A 23,050-nucleotide genomic window follows, 5' to 3' on the forward strand; every position below is an offset into this window, starting at 1 on the left:
AAAAAAAATGTGGCATCTATACACAATGGAGTACTATGCAGCAATAAAAAATGACAAAATCATAGAATTTGCAGGGAAATGGATGGCACTAGAGCAGATTATGCTTAGTGAAGCTAGTCAATCCCTAAAAAACAAATACAAAATGTCTTCTTTGATATAATGAGAGCAACTATGAACAGAGCAGGGAGGAAGAGCAGGAAGAAAAGATTAACATTAAACAGAGACATGAGATGGGAGGGAAAGGGAGAGAAAAGGGAAATTGCATGGAAATGAAGGGAGACCCTCATTGCTATACAATATTACATATAAGAGGTTGTGAGGGGAATGGGAAAATTAACAAGGAGAGAAATGAATTACAGTAGATGGGGTAGAGAGAGAAGATGGGAGGGGAGGGGAGGGGGGATAGTAGGGGATAGGAAAGGTAGCAGAATACAACAATTACTAATTGGGCATTATGTAAAATTGTGGATGTGTAACCGATGTGATTCTGCAATCTGCATTTGGGGTAAAATTGGGAGTTCATAACCCACTTCAATCTAATGTATGAAATATGATATGTCATGAGCTTTGTAATGTTGTGAACAACCAATAAAAAAAAATAATAAAAAAAAAATTCTCTAAGATCAAAAAAAAAAAAACTAAAAAAAAAAGAATACAGGCTGAGTATCCTTAAAAAGAAAGAAAAAATATATATAGTTGTCGAGGACCTTTATTTTTATTTATTTGTTTATATGCAGTGCTGAGAATAGAACCCAGTGCCTCACACATGCTAGGCAAGCTCTCTACCACTGAGCCCCAGCCCCAGCCCAAGGACTAAGTATCCTTAATCCAATTATCCAAAATCCAAAATGCTTTAAAATCTGTAACTTTTTGAATGCCAACATTATGTCATAAATGACAACTTTTGCACCATAAAACTGTTTCCTGCACGTAGTTATTAAAAATATTGAATAAAGCAGAGCATGGTGGCCCACACCTGTAATCTTAGCAGCTCAGGAAGCTGAGGCAGGAGGATCATGCGTTCAAAGCCAGCCTCAGCAATGTCGAGGCAATGAGCAACTCAGTGAGACCCTGTCTCTAAATAAAATACAAAATAGGGTTGGGAATATGGCTCAGTGGTCGAGTGCCCCTGAGTTCAATCCCCAGTACCCTGCCAAAAAAAGAAAAGAAAACTTGAATAAAACTACTTTCAGGCTGTCTGTATAAGGTGTCTGTGAAACATAAACAAATCTTCTCTTTTGACCTGCATCCCATCCTCGAGGTATCTCATTACGTGTGTTCAATGTTCTGAAGTCCAACATCTAAAGCACTTGTGTCCCGTGCACTTCAGATATGGGTCCTCAGCTTGCAGATACCTGGCCAATGGTAGGAATTAGGGATGAAGTAGTTCTTCTGCCCTGTGTCTGACTTTCAGACAGCCCCAAGAGCTGCCCCAGCCCTTCAAGGCCACCGCCATCTTCAGGGTTGAGGATCTTCTATCTTCCAGGACTGAGGTCATTTCAGGCAACTGAATTGAGACTCAAACCAGACGGTACTGGGGAGTCCCCCAGCCCAAGTATCCCAGTTAATTGAGGTGTGACTAAAGCTCATCATGACTCCTTTTCAGGTTTTACAAGCCAGGTTTGTCTTCCAAGTCAAGCTCTTGTGTGACAGACCGGTGAGGTCACCTGCTTCTCCTCTGACTCCCACGGCCTGCTAGGGCTTGTGAGGACTTTACCACCTGGCCCTAGTTGCTTGGGTCTGACACAGACAGGGCCCTGCCCTTGCATGGAGACTTTGTTTGCAGTCTCTGTTGAAGTGTCTAACTCTGTGGGGAAGGAAGGAAGAGGCAGCTTTCGTTTAATGTGCATCTACTGTATACCCTAGAGAGCCACAGGCTAGTCCTCTCCCTCACCACTCAAACACACAATCCTTCAAGAGAATGTTATTCCCATTCTAAGTGCAAGGAAACTGAGGCCCAGATAGGGCAAGTGGCCCCCTCAAGGTCACATTGGTAGAAAGTGTCAGAGCTAGAATTTATACCCAGGTGTAAGAGAAACCTAGATTCTCTTTAATTAGTCCAACTTTACCAGTTAACTTCACTAAAGTTTTTGGCCTACACTTGGTTCCTCCCAGCCTTAAAAAGGTGAGGGTTCAGGAAAGTGGGGTTCTTGATCTCACCACGCTTCTTCAATCCTCTAGGCTTTAGGTTCCTGTATGAAAAATAAACTTAAGGTTTTTTACTTAAAAATGTCAGTTGGAGCCAGGCACGGTGACACACGCCTGTAATCCCAGCAACTCAGGAGGCCGAGACAGGAGGATCTCAAATTCAAAGCCAGCCTCAGCAAAAAAACTGAGGCGCTAAGCAACTCGGTGAGACCCTGTCTCTAAATAAAACACAAAATAGGGCTGGGGGGTGTGGCTCAGTGGCTGAGCGCCCTTGAATTCAATCCCCGGTACCCTCCCCACCAAAAAATGTCAGTCGAGCAACCCTTCTGAACCACTCACTCCTGAACTTAGAAACTATCATGTAAGACATTTTGTTTTAAAAGGAACATGATAAGGACAGAGAGAATTGCAGAAGAGCAGCAATAAGATTTGGAAGCTTGGGCTGGGAATGTGGCTCAAGCGGTAGCGCGCTCTCCTGGCATGCGTGCGGCCCGGGTTCAATCCTCCAGCACCACATACAAACAAAGATGTTGTGTCCGCCAATAATTAATAAATAAATAAATATTTAATAAAAAAAAAAGATTTGGAAGCTGTGGAGTAGATGAACAGACAGCAGCCTCCTGGGGAGACGGAGAGAAGAGAAAATGAGCCCGTAGTGAGGAAGACTGACTGCAATAGTCCACGCAGGGCACTTGCCAAAGCCTGGGATGTTGGCACCCTCTGTCTCTGGAGAGGCCCAAGCTGAGGAGGATCTCTGAGAACATTTGGTGAAAGTTGTTTCTGAGACCCACCATCAGATCCCTCCCCAAATGGTTATAGCAGGCAACTACCTGGCCAAAGACCACAGATTTATTTTTTTTGGAGAGAGGAGAGCAGTTTCTAGACTGGAGGATGCCAGGCAAATTCAACGTCACGGTGTGCCACACTAAAGATGGTGAGTCCATGAAAATGGGTATGCTGGGTTTGGAGACCTCAGCCCTCCTATTTCCCTTGGTGCCCTTCAGGGTGGCAGGCCATGGGATGGGAATTGTGGCCAGAAAAGAGATGTGAAGGGAAACAATGTAACGACGGTGACATGGAGGACACCTAAGGGAAAGCAGCCAACCAGATCATGTACCGTGCAGCTCAGAGCGCCCAAGGACTCTCCAGACGGGCTCTCGAGCGCTCTTTCCTAAGCATGGGCAAACACGAGGGACTCCAGACGTTCCATAACAGGAAAAATGGAGACTGGCCACATGGCAAAGGGGCCACCTCAGAGGAAGCAGGGGTCTACATGAGAAGAAAACCTCAGGAGCAGCTCACAGCCTTGACACGAGGACAGGGCGCTCCATTCTACACCACGGACCTTCGGAGACTAACACGAGGCTCTGGAAATTAAGATATGATCACAGAAATGAAAACTCCGCAGGAAGACTGGATAATAAAACTGAGGAAGCCTTGTAAGAAGTAGAACAAAAAATACAGTGAGATTGGAAATAAGAGGAAAATAAGGGTCCAGGAAGAAGAGCTGAAAACAGAACAGAGGAAGGAGTATCCATGAAATGAAATTCAGTATGTTTCCCCAGAACTGAAGGGGGAGGATTTTTAGACTGAAAGGGTTCACTGGGTTCCCAGCACAAGGGTTGAAAGCACACCTGGACACATCATTAGGAAACTTCAAACCTTGGGAATATCGCGAGGCCACAAAGGCTCCCAGAGAGAAAAGGCAGATCATGAAATAATGACCAGGACCCAGAATAGCTCTAGGCATCTCACATCCAACGCTGGGAACTCAAGACATTGAGCAGTGTCTTTAAAATATTAAGGAAAATCAGTTTCGACCTAGAATTCTATATCCAGTACAACTAACTTTTAAGTGAAGGGTAGAATAAAGATATTTTGAGATAAGCAAGATTTCAAAGAATTTATTTCCTTCATGTTTCTTTTCTCAGGAAGCTAGCTAGCAGAAGTGGTATTCTTCCAAAATAAGGAGTCAACCAGAAGAGGGAGACCTGAGATACAGGGAAGATAGGGGAGGCGAGGAGGATGCCCAGAGTAAGGTGAGGGGACCTCAGGGCGCACACTGATGCAGGAGCGGAAGCTGGCGGGGTGCGCGCTGTTCTGCGCCTCCAGTGAGAGTTTAGATAACTGGCAGGATGAGAGGTTAAATTAGTGTAAGTTTGTTGGAACTAAGCAAACAGGAAAATGACTGTTATTAACTCAAGATAGGGGACAATAAAAAAAAAATGTGTCTGAAAGGAAAAGTGGCTCTGTCCCAAGCAAGATGTTTGCTGAATGAAAATAATGCAAATGCTGAAGATAGCTTCCTCCGAAATACGCTGTGTTAATTAAGAGGATGGGAAGGTAGGAGAGGGGCATGTGTATGGTGCAGGGGCTGGAAGCAAGCAGAGCAAATCCCTAACTTCAGAGGGAGAAATGAATAAATAATGCCTAAAACTGTAGAGACCAAGAAGCAGCAATTTATGCATATTATCTGTTAGAGACATAGAGGTAGATAGATAGGGCTGGGGAGGAAGCTCAGTGGTAGGACACTTGTCTAGTATGCATGAGGCCCTAGGTTCAATCCCTTACCTTAGCACTAGAGAAAAGGAGAGCAAGAGAGAAGAAAGGGAGGGAGGGAAGGAAGGAAGGAAGGAAGGAAGGAAGGAAGGAAGGAAGGAAGGAAGGAAGGATCTGAAGGATCTGAATCCATTGAAAATGGTTCCCTTTGGGGGTGTTAGGGAAATAGGGTTGTTGAACATCTCTTATAGCAAACCTTGTACTATGTTAGATTTATAAACTGTGTTCACATATAACTAAACGGTAAAAGCTGGCTGTCTTTAGGATCTTGTTTGAAGATAAACTTCTTTTTACAGAGTATGGGGAAGAGAAGGCAGACCCGGGAGGCTGATCAGACCCAGGAAATCTGATCATGTGTGTTTTCTCTTGTCAAAATTCTTCAAACTGTACACATACAGTTTATTTACTTTTATGAATGTATTTTTTTATTTCCACAACAATGTACTTAAAATATATTCCATTTCAGTACACTTCCCAGTAATATTCTACAAAATAAAAATCAAATCCCCTGCAGGCCAGTTGGTGGGGGGTCTGTTCTTCTTTGGTTTCCCTTCTAGGGTTTCTGAACATGGCCGGGGGATGCTAACTCAGTCTACAGGTCAGCCGCAGAGGGACTGGTCCCTTCTTGCAGGCTGCTGTCACGGTCTCCTTACCAGTACCCCCAGCGTAGACCCGGCAACATCAGCACTGCCTAATACCAAGGGAGGGGCTGGCAGGACGGAGCTCATAGAACAGGCCCTGCCCATGACCTGTCCGCACCTATCCCCCGTGTTCTTTCCACTTGACACTCCTCCGACAGGCTCTTCACCACGTCTTACTGTCAATCTGCGAGTAACAAATAGCCTGAGCCACAGTTTTCACAGTGCAGTTGAAAAGTGCCCATTTAGGGAATATGCTCAGGGCAGCACCTCTAGCTCTGTATCCTTCCAGGTCCTTTTCTGAAACTCCCACGTCCAGCAAGAAGAATTAGAAGGCACAAAGTGAAAACTTCCATCAAAAACAAAACCCCTCTGGGGCTGGGGTTGTGGCCCAGTGGTACAGTGCTTTGCCTCTCATGTGTGAGGTACTGGGTTCAATCCTCAGCACCACATAAAAATAGATAAACAAAATACCTTCTACAACTAAAAAAAAATATATTTAAAAACAAAACACCTCTGTACCTGGAGTCCCTGTGCCATGCCCAAGACAAGGCTGTAAGGCCCTCCCCACTCCTACCTGTTTCTTCTGGTAAATCCCAGTCTCCACCATCACCATTGTCTTGAAATGAAAGGCTGCGGCAGATGCATTTTTTGTTTTTCCAAACTTCCCAATGTTATATTTTAACTTTTCACATGCATGACCCAAAGGCCCACTAGAGTATTTTCACTAAATCTAAAGAGCAGAAGAACCTCCTCATGACTATTACTTTTGCTTCCAGACACTGAAAATTGCCAGCAGTTTCCAAATAAGCTTCTCTGATCTCAGAAACCCCAGTTCTCAGTAGTTGATCTCCCTACAGGTGAATGGCCAGTGTTCAGATGCTGCTAAGTGAAAAGGGGAGACAGTGGAATTGATTATCCAGTGTAAGTAAGGGCTCACAGGGGAGAAAGCTATATCTCTGGCTTTCACCTAGAATAGCCGTCCTGTTCTGGACACCGGGGCTGAATGTAAGGTAGGGACCCAATAAGTCTCATATCTAGCTATGTTTCCCTCTCCCCAGCACCAGTCAGGAAGCTCAGAGCCAGGTTTGTGGTGCCTCTTGTCAGGAAGCGAGTTCTAACCTCATACTTACTCACAATCTGACTTTCCTTGCCCTTATTCTCCCCCTTTGTCTCATTTTCTGACTTTTATTTTATGTATTTTACTCTGTTGTGTTCATTTTTATAAGCCATAAAATCCCTTTTAAAGATAAATAGTGTTTTTAAAATGGAATAAAATTACAATATGATAGAACTGTAGATAAACAGCAGAAGGCAACTTGGGAAAAGGATAATTACATTAGGGTGGTAGGATATGCATAATATTTATTTTCCTTTTCATATGTACATTAATATTAGAAAGGAATAAGAATCATTTCTAGTGTTTTTTGTGATTAAAACATATTTATATCAGAAAATGTAGGAAAGAGAAAAATAAGAAGGTGAAAATTAATTCCATTTATCATCCAACTGTAGAAGAATCAGTATGGTATATTTCTTTCGGCTCTTTCTAAAGATACATGTGTGTATATTTGTAAACTATGTACGTTTTCTGAGTTTAAATTATTTCTATTTCTTTGTAAACTAATTTTCGTGTAACAAACAATAGGTTTCAGACATTTCTCCTATTATGTAGTGTTTTGCACATTTTCTTTCCTTTCCTTTTCATTTTTTGAGGTACTGAGGATCGAACCCAGCTCCTTGTGCATACTAGGCAGGTGCTTTATAATTGCTGATCCCCAGCCCTGCACCAACAGTTTAAATTGCATGAGTTGTATCTTTATTCAACAAATAATACTCATGTACCATATTTCTTTAGGAAATCCCCCTTTGTTGGACATTTAGGTTATTCCCTTTTAGTGCTTCCTTTCTGAGTTTGTTTAGAAGGGCAAAAAGCCAACTTTGCTAAAATGTATTTCTTTTTCTGAAATTCTTTTGGTTTTTCATTACAGTGGTCTCTGGCTCATCATCCAGCTCGAAGTATGACCCCGAGATCCTGAAAGCCGAGATTGCCACTGCAAAATCCCGGGTAGGGCCTCTTCTGCCATGCTGCAGGTCACCAAAACCTGGGGCCACTAGACCAGAGTAGATGCTTCATCCAGGCCAGGCCCCAGATAATAACAACAGAGCAGGGGTTGTGATATGGATGATGGTCATAACAGCTACCACCTCACAACAGTCGCCATACACCCGACCTAGTGCTGACCTGGTCATCGCAAGTCCTCTCTGTCCTTGCAGCAGCCCCATGCAGCAGCCAGTGTCATGTACATCTTAAAGATGAACAACAACGCTGACGGGAGCTGAGAAACTGGCCCTGGGGCCCAAGAGACTCAAGTCTTAGACCAAAGTTCTTATTATTCCGTACTCTCTTCCTAGCTGTTGCATGTTCTCTCTTATTTAATTCTTGACCACCTTAGAGATGAATGTTATTATTCCCACTTTACTGATATGGAAACTAAGACGCAGTGGTTAGGTGTCTTGCTCTTGGTAAAGTTACTAGTTGGAACACTAGTTTAGGTACACTCAAAGTAGTTTCCACAAGCTCAGATGTCTACCAGAAAATGTAAGTGGACGAGATGGGCTCTGGGGGAGGCAGTCGGAAGTTGGGGGACTGTCAGTCTAGGGAGGTGTGGCCTCTCTTAGGGGGTACTAGAGTTTCAGCTCTAGTCTACCACACCCATGATGGCATGTGAGCTCCATTTTGCCAGGCCTTCAGGTAATTTTGGAAAGGAACTGTGTATCCAGGCTTCTTCTAGCAAATATCTCAATATTTGATTATTAGCAACCCATTTGCAAAGTTTAATTCCTATGCAGGCCAGTCAGCCCTCCTATTGGCTGGGCCTGGCTCTGGGGCGTGTTTCGCCTCTGATGTTCCTCTGTTGCCTCTCACCTCTACTGTCTGCTACCTCACACACAACCCGGGGAAGTGCCATCTTCATCCATCAGAGCAGGAAAGGGCCTCAGAATGGCCCAGTGGCTTAAGAGAGATCTCACTGCTAACAACTGAGGAGACCCAGCTCTCTCTGAGGTCAGGTGGCCAGCTCCTGACTACTTCCTGTCTCCCTGGAGCAAGGACTGGCTGGGCAGGACCTAAGGAAACTGGCTAGGGTGTTTGACTGAATGGACAGCTTCAGAGACAAGACCCACATTGGTGAGGGAAGGGTGTTGTGACCTGTGTGGTCCAAGGGGTGTGGCCCAAGTCATTGTGCAGGGTGCTGTGGGTTCCCCTTCTAGACCTGCAGCTCTCAGTCAGCCTCTGATCCAGCCCTTGTGTGGTCTTCTGTCATCCAGGTCAACAAGCTGAAGAGAGAGATGGTTCACCTGCAGCACGAGCTACAGTTTAAAGAGCGCGGTTTTCAGACCCTGAAGAAGTAAGTCCAGCCAGCGGGGCAGAGCATGGGGCGGCCCCCGCCTCAGCTGCCCTCACCTCCTCTGTCTGTCTCCTTTAGATCCCTTCCTCACCTCTCAAAATGAGCTCTTTAACTATTCTGTTCTTTTCCAATGGCATTGACTGACAATATGGACCCCAGGTAGGAAAGGAGAATCGCTTTAGATCACAGGGCTCTCATCCTCCTTGGAACTCCTGGAGCCACAAAAGTCTGTTCCATTCAGCTAAGTCTTACTATCCAGGCTCCGAAGCCAGCGTTGCTGAGCACTCCGGTGCACACGCCTCGGCTTCTCTGGCAGACCACTAGAGTCTCATGCACACGAACACACAGCCCCTTTAATTCCATGACCCTTAACCTGAGCCACAACTTCACCTAGTGACCCACTGAAGGAACGGGGACATCTTCCAGAAATAGACAAATTACTAGAGAAGTTATACCATGCCACGCGCATGGCCCTTCACGGGGGCCTTACGGAGTTCCCAGGATCACTTGACCAGATGTCATATTTGCTTTTAGAAGCTGCCAGGCAGCCAAGTAAGATGGAGATGTTTGGGCTCTTAAGGGCAGTGTGTTCACTGTCACACCGGTGATTGTGCCAGCTAAGCTTTGTCAAGCAGTTACTCTGTGCCAGAGATGCCTTCAGTGTTCCTGCATGGGTAAATTCCTTCCCTCCTCACAGCAACTCTGTGAGAAATTTTCCTTTTAGTTAACCCCCCATATACACGAGAAAACTGAGTCACATAGCAAGTGCACAGTAAATGCTAGCTTGTTATATTAACCACAATAATGTGACCAGGACCTGGTCCTTGAATTGTGTTCAGTGTATCTGTTGGGCTCACCACAAAGGGGGTCCTCACTGATGCACTTGGCATGACACCAGATCTCTACCTTCTAAGAGACCTGTCACTCAGAGTCCCAGGAAGGCCACACTATCTACGGACAGCTCTTTCTGTAGTCCCTTGCTTTTGGTCTCTCCCAGACTGTAGCTTTTCCTCATCTCGTGAGTTCTCAAGTCCACAGTCACGATTCTTTTGCCACCACCCCAGCCTTTGGATGTCCTCTAAAAGTCCTATTCCATGAACTGTGAACCCCAGTGAGGGGTTTGGTTATTTCACATTCGTATCCTCCCATTGCACAAGCCCCCACACCTGGAGGGCCACCTCGAATCCAGTACAACACATGTGGTAAAAACGGTGACCTTGTCCAAAGTATATCCTGTAAGATAAATTGGGTATGTTTTTTTGTTTGACAAATTGTTACACATTTTAGCTTTCCGTTTGTTTATGTGTATTACTTATGTATATATTTATTTGTATACATACATGTGCCAATCATCTCTCTCAAACTAGATTCTAAACTCATTAAGTCCAAAGACTCTGTTTTATGCTTCTTGGGAATTTCAACAGCACCAAGGACAATCCAGAGCAATAGTGTGAGCTTTGAAAAAACTGCTATTTTTGGCCTAATGAGCAGTCATCACTGTCCTCCACTTTCTGGCCGAGCAGCTTCTGGGCACATAGTTTAAGGGCCACTGGTTCCCACATCATCTAACAGAGTGTGCCCTCCCCTCCCTGCTTCTGCAGTCCTCAAGAGCTTCTGGCTAGAGCACCTCCCATTATTCTCCTAGTCCCTGCAAACCTGTTTTACTACTTTGTCTGTCACCCTGGAGCAGCATTGAAAATTCTTGTTGTTTGGTAAGCTGACACTGAACGCCCAAAGGCAAGCCTCCTCCTACCCCTCCCTGTGTCTGATACCTGGCCCAGATAAGACTCCTTTGCGGCCCTTGCTCCTGCAGGCAGTGGGGAAGGAGGGGTCTTCTTTCTTGTGCATCTTGGCTGAGGGCTGGGAATGCAGCCTCAGGAGGCAGATGGCCAGGGTTCAAATCCCAGGGAAAAGTAACTTAACCCTTCTGAGCCTTTATGTCTATCAGAAAGAGTTGAGGTCATAGAGATTGAATTAGAAAAATCCCTACCCAGGTCATGAGAGAACCTGGCATGTAGGAAGAGTTTGGTGAGAGGAAGCTAGGTGCCGACCTCTGGCTAGTTGTCCTCTTGGACTTGGGTAGACTTTGCATCTGCCCTGAGCTCGACCCTGGGCTGAGGAGCCCCTTTCACTCTGGCCATCTGGTCTTGTTCTTCTTACCTCTTCAGAACATTTTTTGGTACTGCCCTTTTATAGATGGAGGTACAGGGTTGGAAATATGCCCAGGGCCACCCAGCCAGCAAGCATCGAGCTGGGACCAGAACCCAGGACTACTGGATTTTGTTTTTCTCCTGGTGCTAGGGAAATGCTAAGCACTCCATGTCCAGGGCTATTGGGTTATTATAATTATTTGAGTGTGTGTGTGTGTGTGTGTGTGTGTGTGTGTGTGTGTTGATACTGTTGGACTGTTGGGTTTTAAAGCTTGTGTCTTGATGCCTCCCTTGGTGGCATTATCCCTGAGAGCCCCCTCCCCATGCCTAGGAAACATAAGTTTTCCATCTCCCTTTGAGTGTTTTAGGGTCCAGTGGGGACCTCCCCACTGGGTCATGCCCACTCTCAGCTGAGCATGGGGGAAAGTAGATCTCAACCCTCAGGAGTGTCTTAGGAGTTTCCCTCTGGTCACTTTGACCAGATGTCATTTTCACTCCTAGAGGCTGACGTGCACCCAACAGGACACAGCTCTTTCATTTCCTAAGCACAGTTGTGTTGGATTCATGATGGCAATGGTACCAGCTGTGTTCGGCAGTTACCATCCCCTACGAATCCATTTGTCGACGACCGCATCTTTAAAAAGAAGGAGAAAGGTTGGAAAGGATTGAAGGAAACCTCTTAGAGGAACCTGAAAAGGAAAAAAAAAACTGAACACAAGCTTTGGAATTCAGCTCCCCTGCTCCCGTGATCCCCTGCAAATAAGAAGGGGTTGGGACTTGGCGATTGGCTGGGGTTGGGGGGTGGAGCAGGGTCTTCCTGCACAGTCACAGAAACGGTCTGTGCCCAAGTAAGAGTTGTCTGGACAAGGCGGGGAATTGTCCACTGCCATCAGTCTTTGCCCTGCTTCTGTGTGGCTACTGGGTGTGTGAATCTCAGAGAGCCTGAAAGGAAGGACAGCTGCACTTTGAAAATCCTAAAACACATGCGCACCCCCCCACCCCAAACACACACACACACACACACACACACACACACACACACACACACAACTTTTCTTTGCCTTTATAGGGGAAAAAAAAAGATTCATTCACTGCGTACATAATGGTGACCCTTTGTTCTCCCCCACCCGCTCCCACCCCAGCTCCATCCCGAGAGTGTTCCCTCTCAGAGCTACTTTCTGGAGCCAAATTCCAGAGTCTGGTTGCTAAGGCCCTTGAAGGAATCAGGTAGAGAGGCTCTGTGCAGCCCAGCAGGCACACCACTTCTGCCCGGTCCTGTGGGGATTCCGAGCCGTTCTCACCCTGTTAGCAGAAGACAGCTGGGCACAGCCCCCCTCCAGACCCTGGTGCTTGGACATGCTGAAGCAAATAGCTGTCCCTGCACCCGCCACTCGCCTCCCTGGCCAGTCGGAGGCAGGACCACCTCCCACCCCAGACCACTTGTTCCCCACTTATTGCTCCACAGAGCATCTTGGGCAGGATTCTGCTGTGGAAATCGTTCCTACACCAGTTTTTCAGACTGAATCTGAGATGGATCTCAGTGAACCTGGCCGTCCTGCCCAGGCCCCAGTCCTCGAAAGGAATCCACAGGCTATTTTTAGTGGGGAGACATAAACGAGGCTTTGTATTCTCTCCACGGAGGCTGAAGTAACCGCAGGGGAGGCTGTGTGGAGACCACAGTTCCCTGCCTCCCTCTCTCCTCCTCCACCCCAGGCCCAGACGATGAGGCCACGATGAGGCCATGAGACAGGGTGAAAACCAACCTGCTCAGAGCAGTGATTCCCATTCCAGCTATTTTTAGCCCAGAACAATTTGGCCTCTAGCAGGAAAGCAGAGAGGAATGCCTAGGAGGCTTTCTCATCCCGAAATAATGGGCTTGTGGTGTCCCTCAGACTGTAAGACTTCCTCTTTTCTCCGCCCTCTACTGAAACTGCAGCCCCAGCCTTTGATGAAAGTGTGAAGCAGTTAAAAGCACTCTCAGATATGCTCTCAGATCCTTCTCCCGCCTGCCTCCAGCCCTCTTCTCCAGAAGCCCGGACTTCCCCAACCACCACCAACAACAACCATCTGGTTTGGTCTGACCTTTGGAAAACTGTGTGAGGATCTTTAGGTTGGAGTCTGGTGGTAGAATACCTGCATGGCCTGAGATCCATTTCAGCCTTGTAAAAAATATAGCAAACAAAAAATTAGCTTAGCTCTAGCTTTATTTTACTTTTTTCCCTTTCTTAGACACCTTTTGTCCCCATCCAAACAAATTTGCGTCTAGGTCCTGGATAAGCCAGTGAGATCTCTGGGCTTGAGGTGTCTTTGTGCAACACTTTCATTTGTGCAGCACTTCCTAGCTCACCAAAGGATTTGCCATCCTTCACCCCATTTGACATCCCTAACAACTCCTTGTGCATGGGCCAGGCAGATGACGTGCTCTAGACATTTTCAGAGGAGGAAACGGAGACCCTGTGTGGTTGGGAGCCGTATCCAAGGTTACTCCGCTGGGAGTTTTGATCCTGTGATTCAACACATTATAATTATCAAGGATGGTGCTTCTTGAACAGGGGTGATTTTGGCTCCCTCCCCCAGAAGACCGTAGGCAATGTATGGAGACATGCACGTGGAAGCATAGGGAGGCCATAAACAGAGGAGGGTTTTGGTGGTCAAGTTTATCAAGTGGGTGGAGATAGAGATGCCCAGATGGAAACCATCCTGTGCCAGAGGCTGAAACTATTCAAACACGCTCAGCTGTGTTCCTGAGCCGTGCAGAGTCAAGACAGGGATGCTCCTGTAGGAAATGATCATCAAGGACAGAAGGAGTGCAGTGTCACCGCTCTGTGCCTGGTATCCGGGCCTCCGCCTAGAGGACCAGGGAAGGGATCCAGAGGCTCCCTGTGAGGGCCCACGCTTAGGACTCTTGGTTTCAAAAGCAGCTTATTTCTGCAGCTGCCTGCTGTGGGACATTAGTGATTTAGCAGGGACCTTCCGCGCCACACCCCATAAGTGAGACCTGAAGAGGAAAGGGCACGCAGGACAGAGAGGAGACTGCTTGGGGAATTGAAGTACTGGCCTGCACTTCCCCCGGGGAAACCTTGTCCCTCCCGGGTGTGACCTTTTCCATCACCTGTCTCCTAGAATCGATAAGAAAATGTCTGATGCCCAGGGCAGCTACAGACTGGATGAAGCTCAGGCTGTTTTGAGAGAAACCAAAGCCATCAAGAAGGCCATCACCTGTGGGGAAAAGGAAAAGCAAGATCTCCTTAAGGTACGTGCGTTCCCAGTCACATGGACCCAGTTCAGTCCTCCTCGTACCCCTCCCCTGCATGCACGTTCTTCCCACATCCCTGGGGACCACTGCCCTCTTTTTACTCCTTGCCAAAAATCCAGACTGCGAAATGCTCTCTGAAACTTTTGACCGCCAACATGATGCCCCCATGGGAAATTCCACACCTGACCTGTGGTGGAACACAGGTGCACCAAAGGTCTCCTATGAGGTCACCTCCTGGCTGTGCACATAAGCCATGTGGACAACAGTTTCCTGTTTAGACTTGGGTCCCTTCCTGAGATAGCTCATGGTGTATATGCAGATATTCCAGCATCTGTAAAGATCCAGGTCTGAAACAATTCAATTCCTGTCCCAGGCGTTTCAGACAAGAGCAACTTGACCTTGACTAGTCTTCTTGGAGTTTGGTCCCATTTTATAGAGGAAAGATAGGAGGCTTCAGTGTACTAGATGGCTGACCTGGGGCCACATAGGGTCAGTGGCAAAGCTGGGGTGGTCACCGTCAGGCATACCCCAAAGGCCATGTCCTTGCCACTAGCTCTGGCCACTGGGTTTATCTTTCAATGAAGCAAATGGAAGGAGATGGTTTCAGCATCGTTAACCTCAACATCAGGATGCAGTATCTCTGTAATCATTTTGTGTATGTGTGTTCTCACTATGTGCTGAGAACTGAACACAGGAGAAGAGTTATTCTCTACCACGCCAGGCAGCTGTGCCAAGGACTTTGCATGTATTGGTGCAATGGGCCTGACCTGTCTTCTAAATCAACTCTGCTTTAATTTGATTCTACAGATAAGGACTGCAGGACTCAGTACAACGGATAGAGCCAGGATTCAAACCCCTCCGAGCACCTGACTCAAAAGCCTATTTGCTTAACCCCTGGGCATACCACCTCCCCACACAGGAACCACCCTGACCTCAGAGATCTCTATCATGGTTGCCATTGGCAGATTAAAAGTCCAAGACCCAGGGCTGCTGGCTGCAAGTTGCTAAGTAAAGGAAGCTTTATGCTCTAAGACAGAGTATTTCCACAACTCCCGCCTGAGACAGCAGCCCAGTGAAAACATTCAGACAGGGTGCTCCTGGACAGCAAGGAGCATTCCTGTTGTGATTAGCAGTTAAGAACACAGAGCAACAAAGTCAAGTCCAAATCCTGGCTCTGACCATTGCCAGCTTCTCCTTGATAAAAGGGGGAATAATCACAAGTCATTCCTGAAAGAGCTATTGTCAGGATTCAGTGAGCTCTTAGTGAAACCGACCGTTGCTGAGTATTGGCTATACCACATTTCACACTGTCATCAGTTTAATCAATGTGACTGCCCTGTGAGGTAGCACCTAGGGTCATTCCCATCTTACAGGAAAGGAAGTTGAGGCACAGACAAGTTAATCATCCAGCTTAGATGGCACAGCTAGAAGATACAGCAGGGATTGTGCCCTGGGCTGAGTCCACATGCACCCTGCTGTCTCCATGTAAAAGGTCCTGTAAGTGCCCACTCACTCGGAGCGCTCTGCATGGCATCAGCGGGTTATCAGGGGTGAGCACAGATTTCTAGATTAGAGAAGATGCCCAGGAAAGCCCACAGTGCCTGGCAGACCTGGAAGATGCATGACTAACCTACCCACTGTCCCCCTCTGCCTGCAGAGCCTCACCATGCTCAAGGATGGCTTCTGCACAGACAGAGGGTCTCACTCGGACCTGTGGTCCAGCAGCAGCTCTCTGGAGAGCTCAGGCTTCCCACTGCCGAAACAGTACTTGGACGTGAGCTCCCAGACGGACATCTCGGGGAGTGTGAGTAGGCGGGTCCCACAGGAGGGCTTCCAGGCAGGTGCCCTCTGCTTGCTTTCACTGGCTGCCAACTCCACCCTGGGGAGCGCCTTTTCTCACAGCTCCTGGCCCCAAAGCTCTGGCAGGTGGGGCAGGGAAGCGCACCAGCTCAGGGCTCCTCCGCTCTGACATTACCTGGCCAGGTGCTTATGCCTCTAGACCTTCATGGAAAACACTTTTAAAGGACACTTTTTAAAGTGTCTTCCTCTGGTTTCTGTCATACTGTGCGCAGCTCCATTCAGCTGGAAGGCAGAGGATATTTCCCTCCTGTTAGTCCCAAAGCTATGTGTGCCGCTTTCACACAGCTGTGTGACTCCTAATTAAAGCGCAGTCCCAGGGGGTCATGAGCAGTGAAGTGCTGTTCCAATGGGGATCGTGGGTAGCGCCCACTCATGGTGAGCTGTAACTTTTGGAGAGTTTCACTAGAGCAGACGACATAGCCAGACTACCTCCAGCTTCTGCGCTAAAGACTACTCCCGTCAGATGTCAGGGGCATCCTCTGGCTTGGGAAGAGAAGCTGTATCCATGTGTTGTCTGGGGAACCTTGTAGCTTCTTATGGCTCTTGACAGAGGTGCACAGGGCATGGAGCTGTTCCCTCCTTCCCCACACCATCCACGTGTCCCGCTAAAAGCCACATGTAAGCCAGGTATTCGTGAAGAGACCCCATGCCTCCTAATTCCTAGGACCTTCTCCATGTGCGGTCAGGATTGAGTTCTGACTGCAGCCTGAGTTTTCTACTGCCCCCTTCCCAGCACCCCAGGATGGCTTTCTTATGGATTTCCTGTCCCTGTCTCTTCTCACCTGCTACCTCTCCTGCCTCCATTGGCTCTGAGCCATTTGGGGCTTCTAGACCTTCGGCTTCTCTTCCTCAAGGGGTGGATGTCAGTTTGAGACTGTTTCCATGACCTGAAGGAAGAGAAGTATTTTTTGTTTAACTAGCTTCCCTGCCATCCACAAGCCAGCCCAAGAATCGAGGGCTGTTCTTTGCTCTGCCCCACACAAGCTGTCAAGTCCTTCCTGAGCTCTCGAAACATAGCTCAGTAGCGGCCACAATAGCTGTGTAACTCCCGACTCTGCTCTCGCCCTCTAGTTCGGCACCAGCGGCAACAATCAATTGGCAGAAAAGGTCAGACTGCGTCTTCGATATGAAGAGGCTAAGAGAAGGTAACTCCAGGCTGGTGCTAGGGCTGGGGGGTTCCTACAGTCATATGGTGGGGGTCTGCTCCGAGCCCAGCTTTTTGCATTCCCACCCTGTTTAACCCTCCCCAAAATTACGAAGGTAGGTAGTATAGTCCTCTTATGTTAATCCTCTGGAATTTAGAGAGGCAATGCCTTGCTCAGGACACTGTGTAGAGAATGGAACTATGCTTTGAACCCAAATCTGCTTAACCTCTCAAAGATGATTTATCTTTCTCCTTCTTGTGTTGGTTTCTGTAATCAAAGTTTTCTGATGATCCTGGAAGTAGTTTGGTTTGGAGGATCCACAGGTTTGTTTGGTCATTTTTGGCAATAGGCTAAGAGGACTACAGACACTATCCACTACAACATCTCCTGCATGACCGCGAGCTGGCTGTGCTTTTCAACTGAGTTTCAACTCCATAAAGATGTGGCTTCATGGAATCCAAAGCGGCTGGGTTGCACTTCCACAAATAAAATAATAATCAAACCTGGCATTTTTAGAGCATCTGTTAATAGGCATAAACAGATTGCTTGTTGTACTAAAACATCTTATTTGTTTATTTATTGTTGTACTGGAGGTTGAACCCAGGGGCTCTTCTACCACCGGGGCATGTCCCCAAGCCATTTTTGTTTTTTATTTCAAGACAGTCTCACTGAGTTGCAGAGACTCGCCTTGAACTTGATCCTCTTGCCTGCATTTCCCAAGTCGCTGGGATTATAGGCATGTGCCACTGCACCCAGCAATATTAAGACGTTTGTGCATCTATTATCTTATTTAATTTTAAAAGCAACCTCATACCATAGCTTCTATCTTATTATTTCCATATTTAGAAGGGAGAGAGTTTAGCAAGATGTTTCATGGCTTTTCCAGGTTGTACCTTTAGAATTGGAACCCTAGACATTCTGGTTTCAAGTTCATGATCTTCCTATACACTGAGTCAGACCTACTGGGAAAGAACCCCCTGAGCATTTGCTGGTGAATGAATCCAGGCGTATTACAGCCATTCCTCCATGGACTAAGTTGCCTGGCCCATGAATTCTCTCAGCCAGGCTGGGTAGGGTGTGGTAATGCCCAGTTCTTCTCTCCCAACCTTCCGTTAGCACCAGATTCTCTGCAGCTATGACAGAAATGTGATAGAAACCAGAGGAAGAAACAAAAAGGGAATTTATTGTCTTATCTAACTCCAAAATCCTGGGGGAATACAGATTCAGGCTTAGCTGGATCCAGGTACTCAATTAACGGTACATAGATTCCATCTCTATATTCTCCACCTCGCTGTCTTTGTTTTGGCTTCATTTCAAACAGGTTTTTCTCCCAAGGTGACAAGATGACCCTCAACAATTCTAAGCTTACATACAACCAGGGTAGCAACCCCAGTAGAAAGGGGACCTGCCTTTCCCAACAATTTTAATGAGTCTCAAAGGCTGGGATGTAGCTCAGTGGCAAAAGTGCTTGTCTTGCCTGTTCAGGGCCCTGGGTTTAGTCCCCAGACCCACAAAATAACTTGAGATTCACTGACAGTTTTGGATGAACCAATCACTGATGCACGGCTGGTAGGGAGGGTGGGAGCAAGAGGATTAGAATTCCATGAAAGTCCACGCATGGGTCATATGCTCATGCTGGAAGGAGACTGAGGTCAGCTTTGGGGGAACCAAGCAACTTAAGAGTATGGGAGGAGAGGTTTTCCATAGGCACACCATGATGTTGTTAGCAAAAGAAGGAAGAATTAGATAATGGTCAGGTGGAGGGAAGCAGATGCCTTTGAACTGTTTCCCCTTCCCACTAGGGATTCAGCAAAACAGCAGAACGTGTGTGTTTGGACAGTCACTTGTCCCCTCTGAAGGGGGCCACTCTGAACCTTGGATCTATTCCAGCTTGCAGTAATGCCTGTCCTACGTAACCAGTCCTGGAGAGACTGAAGCACCGAAGTGTTCCCTCTGGGGTCAAGCCATTAAAATTATCACAGAGCTTCCTGGCTCATCTGACTTTACCCGGCTTCTTACCTCCGCCTCTACCCAAAGCTAGATTTGGTGTAAAGGAGGCAGAAGAGGTTGGAAAGCAGGGGCTGCAGGATTTGTGAAGGAAGGGAGATAGCCATAGTGAATGGAATGTCTGATCGTCACATGTCAGGTTTTGTCAAGTGTGTTTCGAAGTTGAGAGACTGACAGTTTCCATCAGATTTTCCAGAGGATGAGTTACCCTGATTTAAGCAGCAATAGCATAGTGATAGCACCCTAGAAAGTACACCCAGGAAAGCGTCCATCACTCCTCAGTGTTCTGCTTAGAGTCTAGCTGCCAGACCTTTGATGCCATCCTCAGAGCTGATCAGAGTCCTGGAGATAGCAGGGCTCTATGAAGTTGCCCCATAGCTAACCTTCATGGATTGCTGTATATATCAATGTGAAACCGAATGGTAAACCATAAGGATTCCTACTGGGAAACTTGACCGGGGAAGGAGCAAACCTCGAGGTGTTTTTCTGTATGGAGTTTTTGCTACTCATGACAAGAGGTCTTGTCTCCAACGATGTTTTGGTACGATGAGTTCAACCACACTGACCACAGATCAGACTGAGCTGCAGGCCATAGGTCTCAGCTCCCAACAAGTATTGGCCATGTTTGTGATTTGCAGTCTCAGGGGAGCCGTCAGGCATATATCCAGTGAGGTTAACAACTCCTGTGTGTCTGCCCTGATGGGATGGGGTAAGGCCGAGACATGAGGCCCAGACATGATTTGAATAGGTCAAGTCTAAAGGATCATGGCATAATTACTTTCAGGTATTTCTAGCAGTACTCTTCATTACACTGGGAATCTTATTTTAGTGGTAATATTTCCTCATGTCTATATAATACTTGGCAATATCTAAAGAGATCTTACTGCTTCTTTTTTATAACCCACCTTGTAGGTACTGTCATTATCCCCACCTTACAGACGAGGATCCTGAGTCTTAGAGAAGTTAAGATGCAAGGCTGTTGATTTCTTCCCTTAGCATTTATTAAGTGCCTTCAGTATACCAGGCACCAAATGTGACACTGAAATGTGTTTTTTGTTGTTGTTGTTGGTTTTTTTTTTGTTTGTTTGTTTTGTTTTTTGTTTTTTGTTTTTGTTTTTGTTTTTTTTGTGGGTGATGCTTAGTATCGAACCCAGGGCTTCCCACATACAAAGCACGTGCTCAACCACCAAGCTGCACCTCCGGCCCCACCTTCTTTCACAAAGGCCAGAGGCAGGATTCCACTCAAAGCATCTGAACCCCCAAATGCATGGCTTTTCAATAGCACCACCACCACTCTCTGGACTGAGAACACATGGTTAGTCACCAATACCCCTGTTGTCCGCAACTGTCATTGGCAGAGCGCGTACTGTGCGGCAGGCACCTTGCAGACATTACTGCTGATCCTCACAATCCAAAGGATGAGTGATTATTTTTCTTATCTTCAGGTCTTGGGGAGTTTACCTAGTGTTACATAACTAATAAGTGGCCCAACCAGGTAATAACAACAGTAGCAACAGAAACATTTATTGAGGCCTTACTGTGTGCCAAGTACTTTGCTTTGAGGGTTTATGGGTTGCATTAAAATCTTGAACCACAACCTCATAAGGAAGGAGCTTTATTTATTCCCTTCAGAGAGGTGAACAGTTGGCCCAGGGTCACACAGCTCATGGAAAGAGATTATTGCCTGGTATTGGATCCAAGTCTCTCATGTAGCAGGCTTGGGGGCATTGCCTAGCTCATGTCTGTATCCTAGAGACCACTTCATGGTTGGGACAGGATAGGCACCAACATTGTTAGATAAAATGTGTTTCCTAGAAACTGATTAAAAGGAAGACTATAACTGCCAAAGAGTGCTCTGAGGGTCTCCTGGCCCCTGGGTCCTTCTGTCTGTAGAAGCACAGTCTCCTGTCCTCACAGTGCCTTTGTTCACACCAGTGGATCTCACCTTCTCCGCCCCCAGGATCGCCAACCTGAAGATCCAGCTGGCCAAGCTCGACAGTGAGGCCTGGCCAGGGGTGTTAGACTCAGAGAGGGACCGGCTGATCCTCATCAACGAGAAGGAGGAGCTGCTGAAGGAGATGCGCTTCATCAGCCCCCGAAAGTGGACCCAGGGGGAGGTAGAACAGTTGGAGATGGCTCGGAAGCGTCTGGAGAAGGACCTGCAGGCAGCCCGGGACACCCAGAGCAAGGCGCTGACACAGAGGTGGGTCTGGGGCTGAGAAGTATGAACCAGGTGTGTCCCAGGGGCTAGGGTTAGGGAATGTGCCTGTCCTCTGGCCCAGCAGGGACCAGAGGTGAGGGGCACACCTTGGGCACCTGACTTCTCCATGAGCAGTGTCAGTTTAGGTGTCTTACAGCCTCCACGGTAGCTTATCAGGGAAGGGATTGCCACCCAGCGCACCAGCCACCTGGAGCTCAATCATGTTGCCCAAAGTTTCCTGCCTGGGCACCGCCTTTCAGAAGTGAATCTTCTGATAGAAGTGAGCCCCATAACTCAGAATCCTTGAGGACACTCGTTTTCCAACTTTGTGACAGTGATTCACATTTTGTATCTTGCCACAAGTTTGGCACAGTAGAGCACATGCTTTCTGTGTCCTCCGATGTCTTCTGTTGGACAATCAGCCCTCAGCATACATGGCATCTATATCCATAGATTCAGCCAACTGCAGATTGAAAGGGTGAAGAAAAAACAAATTTCTAAATAATACAACAAAAAATACAAACACATAGTGCAGTGTAACAGCTATTTGAGATGGCATTTACATCATATTAGGTATTATAACAATCTAAAGATGATTTAAAGTATATAGGAAAATATGTATGTGCTTTATGCAAATACTACCCCGTACACATAAGAAATTTGAACCGTGGACTTCAGTATCCAAGTGTGCATGCACATGTGTGTGTGTTGTATGTGAGTCTGCAACCGATCTCCCAGAATACCACCGGATGAATGTATTTATGTATTTCTTTTCAAGCTTCATGCTGCTTATGGCCCACTAAACTGATTTCACCACATCCTAAGTGACTGCAGTTTGAAGCCCATTGGTGTGTCCAGGTTGTAAACTGTTATGCTTATAGGGATCAACAGGTTGTGGAAGTGCCTGGTGGCCGTCCACGTCAGACCATAGTGCACAGAGCCCGTTGTCTACAGCATGTGCCGTCTCCCTGCTCCAGCAGGTGGAAGTGTGGGCCCTGGGCTGCCCGAGGTTCCGTATTTTATTTATATTTATACACACACACACAAATGCACATATTCATTTTTTTGTGGTGCTGGGGGAAGAACCTAGCAGATTTTTGGTGGCAGATTTTATTGCAAATTTCCTGCCCTTATGAACTTAGAGTCAAAGCTAGTGATTTTTCTTTTTCTTTTTTTTTAATGACACATAATATTTGCACATGTTTATGGGGTACAATATGGTAATTAAATATATATATATATATTGTATAATGACCCAGTCAGGAAAACTGACATTTCCATCTCCCCAAACATTTATCATTTCTGTCCTGGGAACCTTCAGACTCTCCTTGTTATTTTGAAACACACACACAAAAACTGTTGCAAATGGTAGTTGCCCTAGTGTGGTGTGCAACACTGGACCTGATTCCCCCTATGTAACTTGGGGATCCATTGTCTGACCTCCCTCTGTCCCCAACCAACACTCTTCCCAGCCTCTCATTCACTCCTGGTTTCTGCAGATCACCTTTCTGACTTCTACAAATAAGTGAGAACCTTCCTGTGTCTGGCTTATTTCACTTACCATGTCCTCCTCATCTGTCCATCTTTGCCCCAAATGACAGGATTTTGTTCTTTTCTATGGCTGAATAATTTCATTGTGTTAGTGTATATATTTATATCTCATTTTCTTTATCCACT

The 23,050-nt window shown here is 46.8% G+C and overlaps 1 protein-coding gene across 2 annotated transcripts in view; it reads left to right on the forward strand.

The window, feature by feature from the left end:
* Window positions 1-23,050, forward strand: part of LOC144254498 (protein KIBRA) — a 156,237-nt gene that overhangs the window by 78,985 nt on the left and 54,202 nt on the right. For both annotated transcript variants that reach the window (XM_077797745.1, XM_077797744.1), the window contains exons 4-9: window positions 7,337-7,413; window positions 8,676-8,755; window positions 14,029-14,158; window positions 15,819-15,965; window positions 17,093-17,166; window positions 21,134-21,376. In XM_077797745.1, the coding sequence (XP_077653871.1) occupies window positions 7,337-7,413; window positions 8,676-8,755; window positions 14,029-14,158; window positions 15,819-15,965; window positions 17,093-17,166; window positions 21,134-21,376 (751 nt within the window). The remainder of the gene's footprint in view (window positions 1-7,336; window positions 7,414-8,675; window positions 8,756-14,028; window positions 14,159-15,818; window positions 15,966-17,092; window positions 17,167-21,133; window positions 21,377-23,050) is intronic.

This window comes from Urocitellus parryii, chromosome 1 (genome assembly GCF_045843805.1).
Source record: "Urocitellus parryii isolate mUroPar1 chromosome 1, mUroPar1.hap1, whole genome shotgun sequence".
NCBI classification, from domain to species: domain Eukaryota; kingdom Metazoa; phylum Chordata; class Mammalia; order Rodentia; family Sciuridae; genus Urocitellus; species Urocitellus parryii.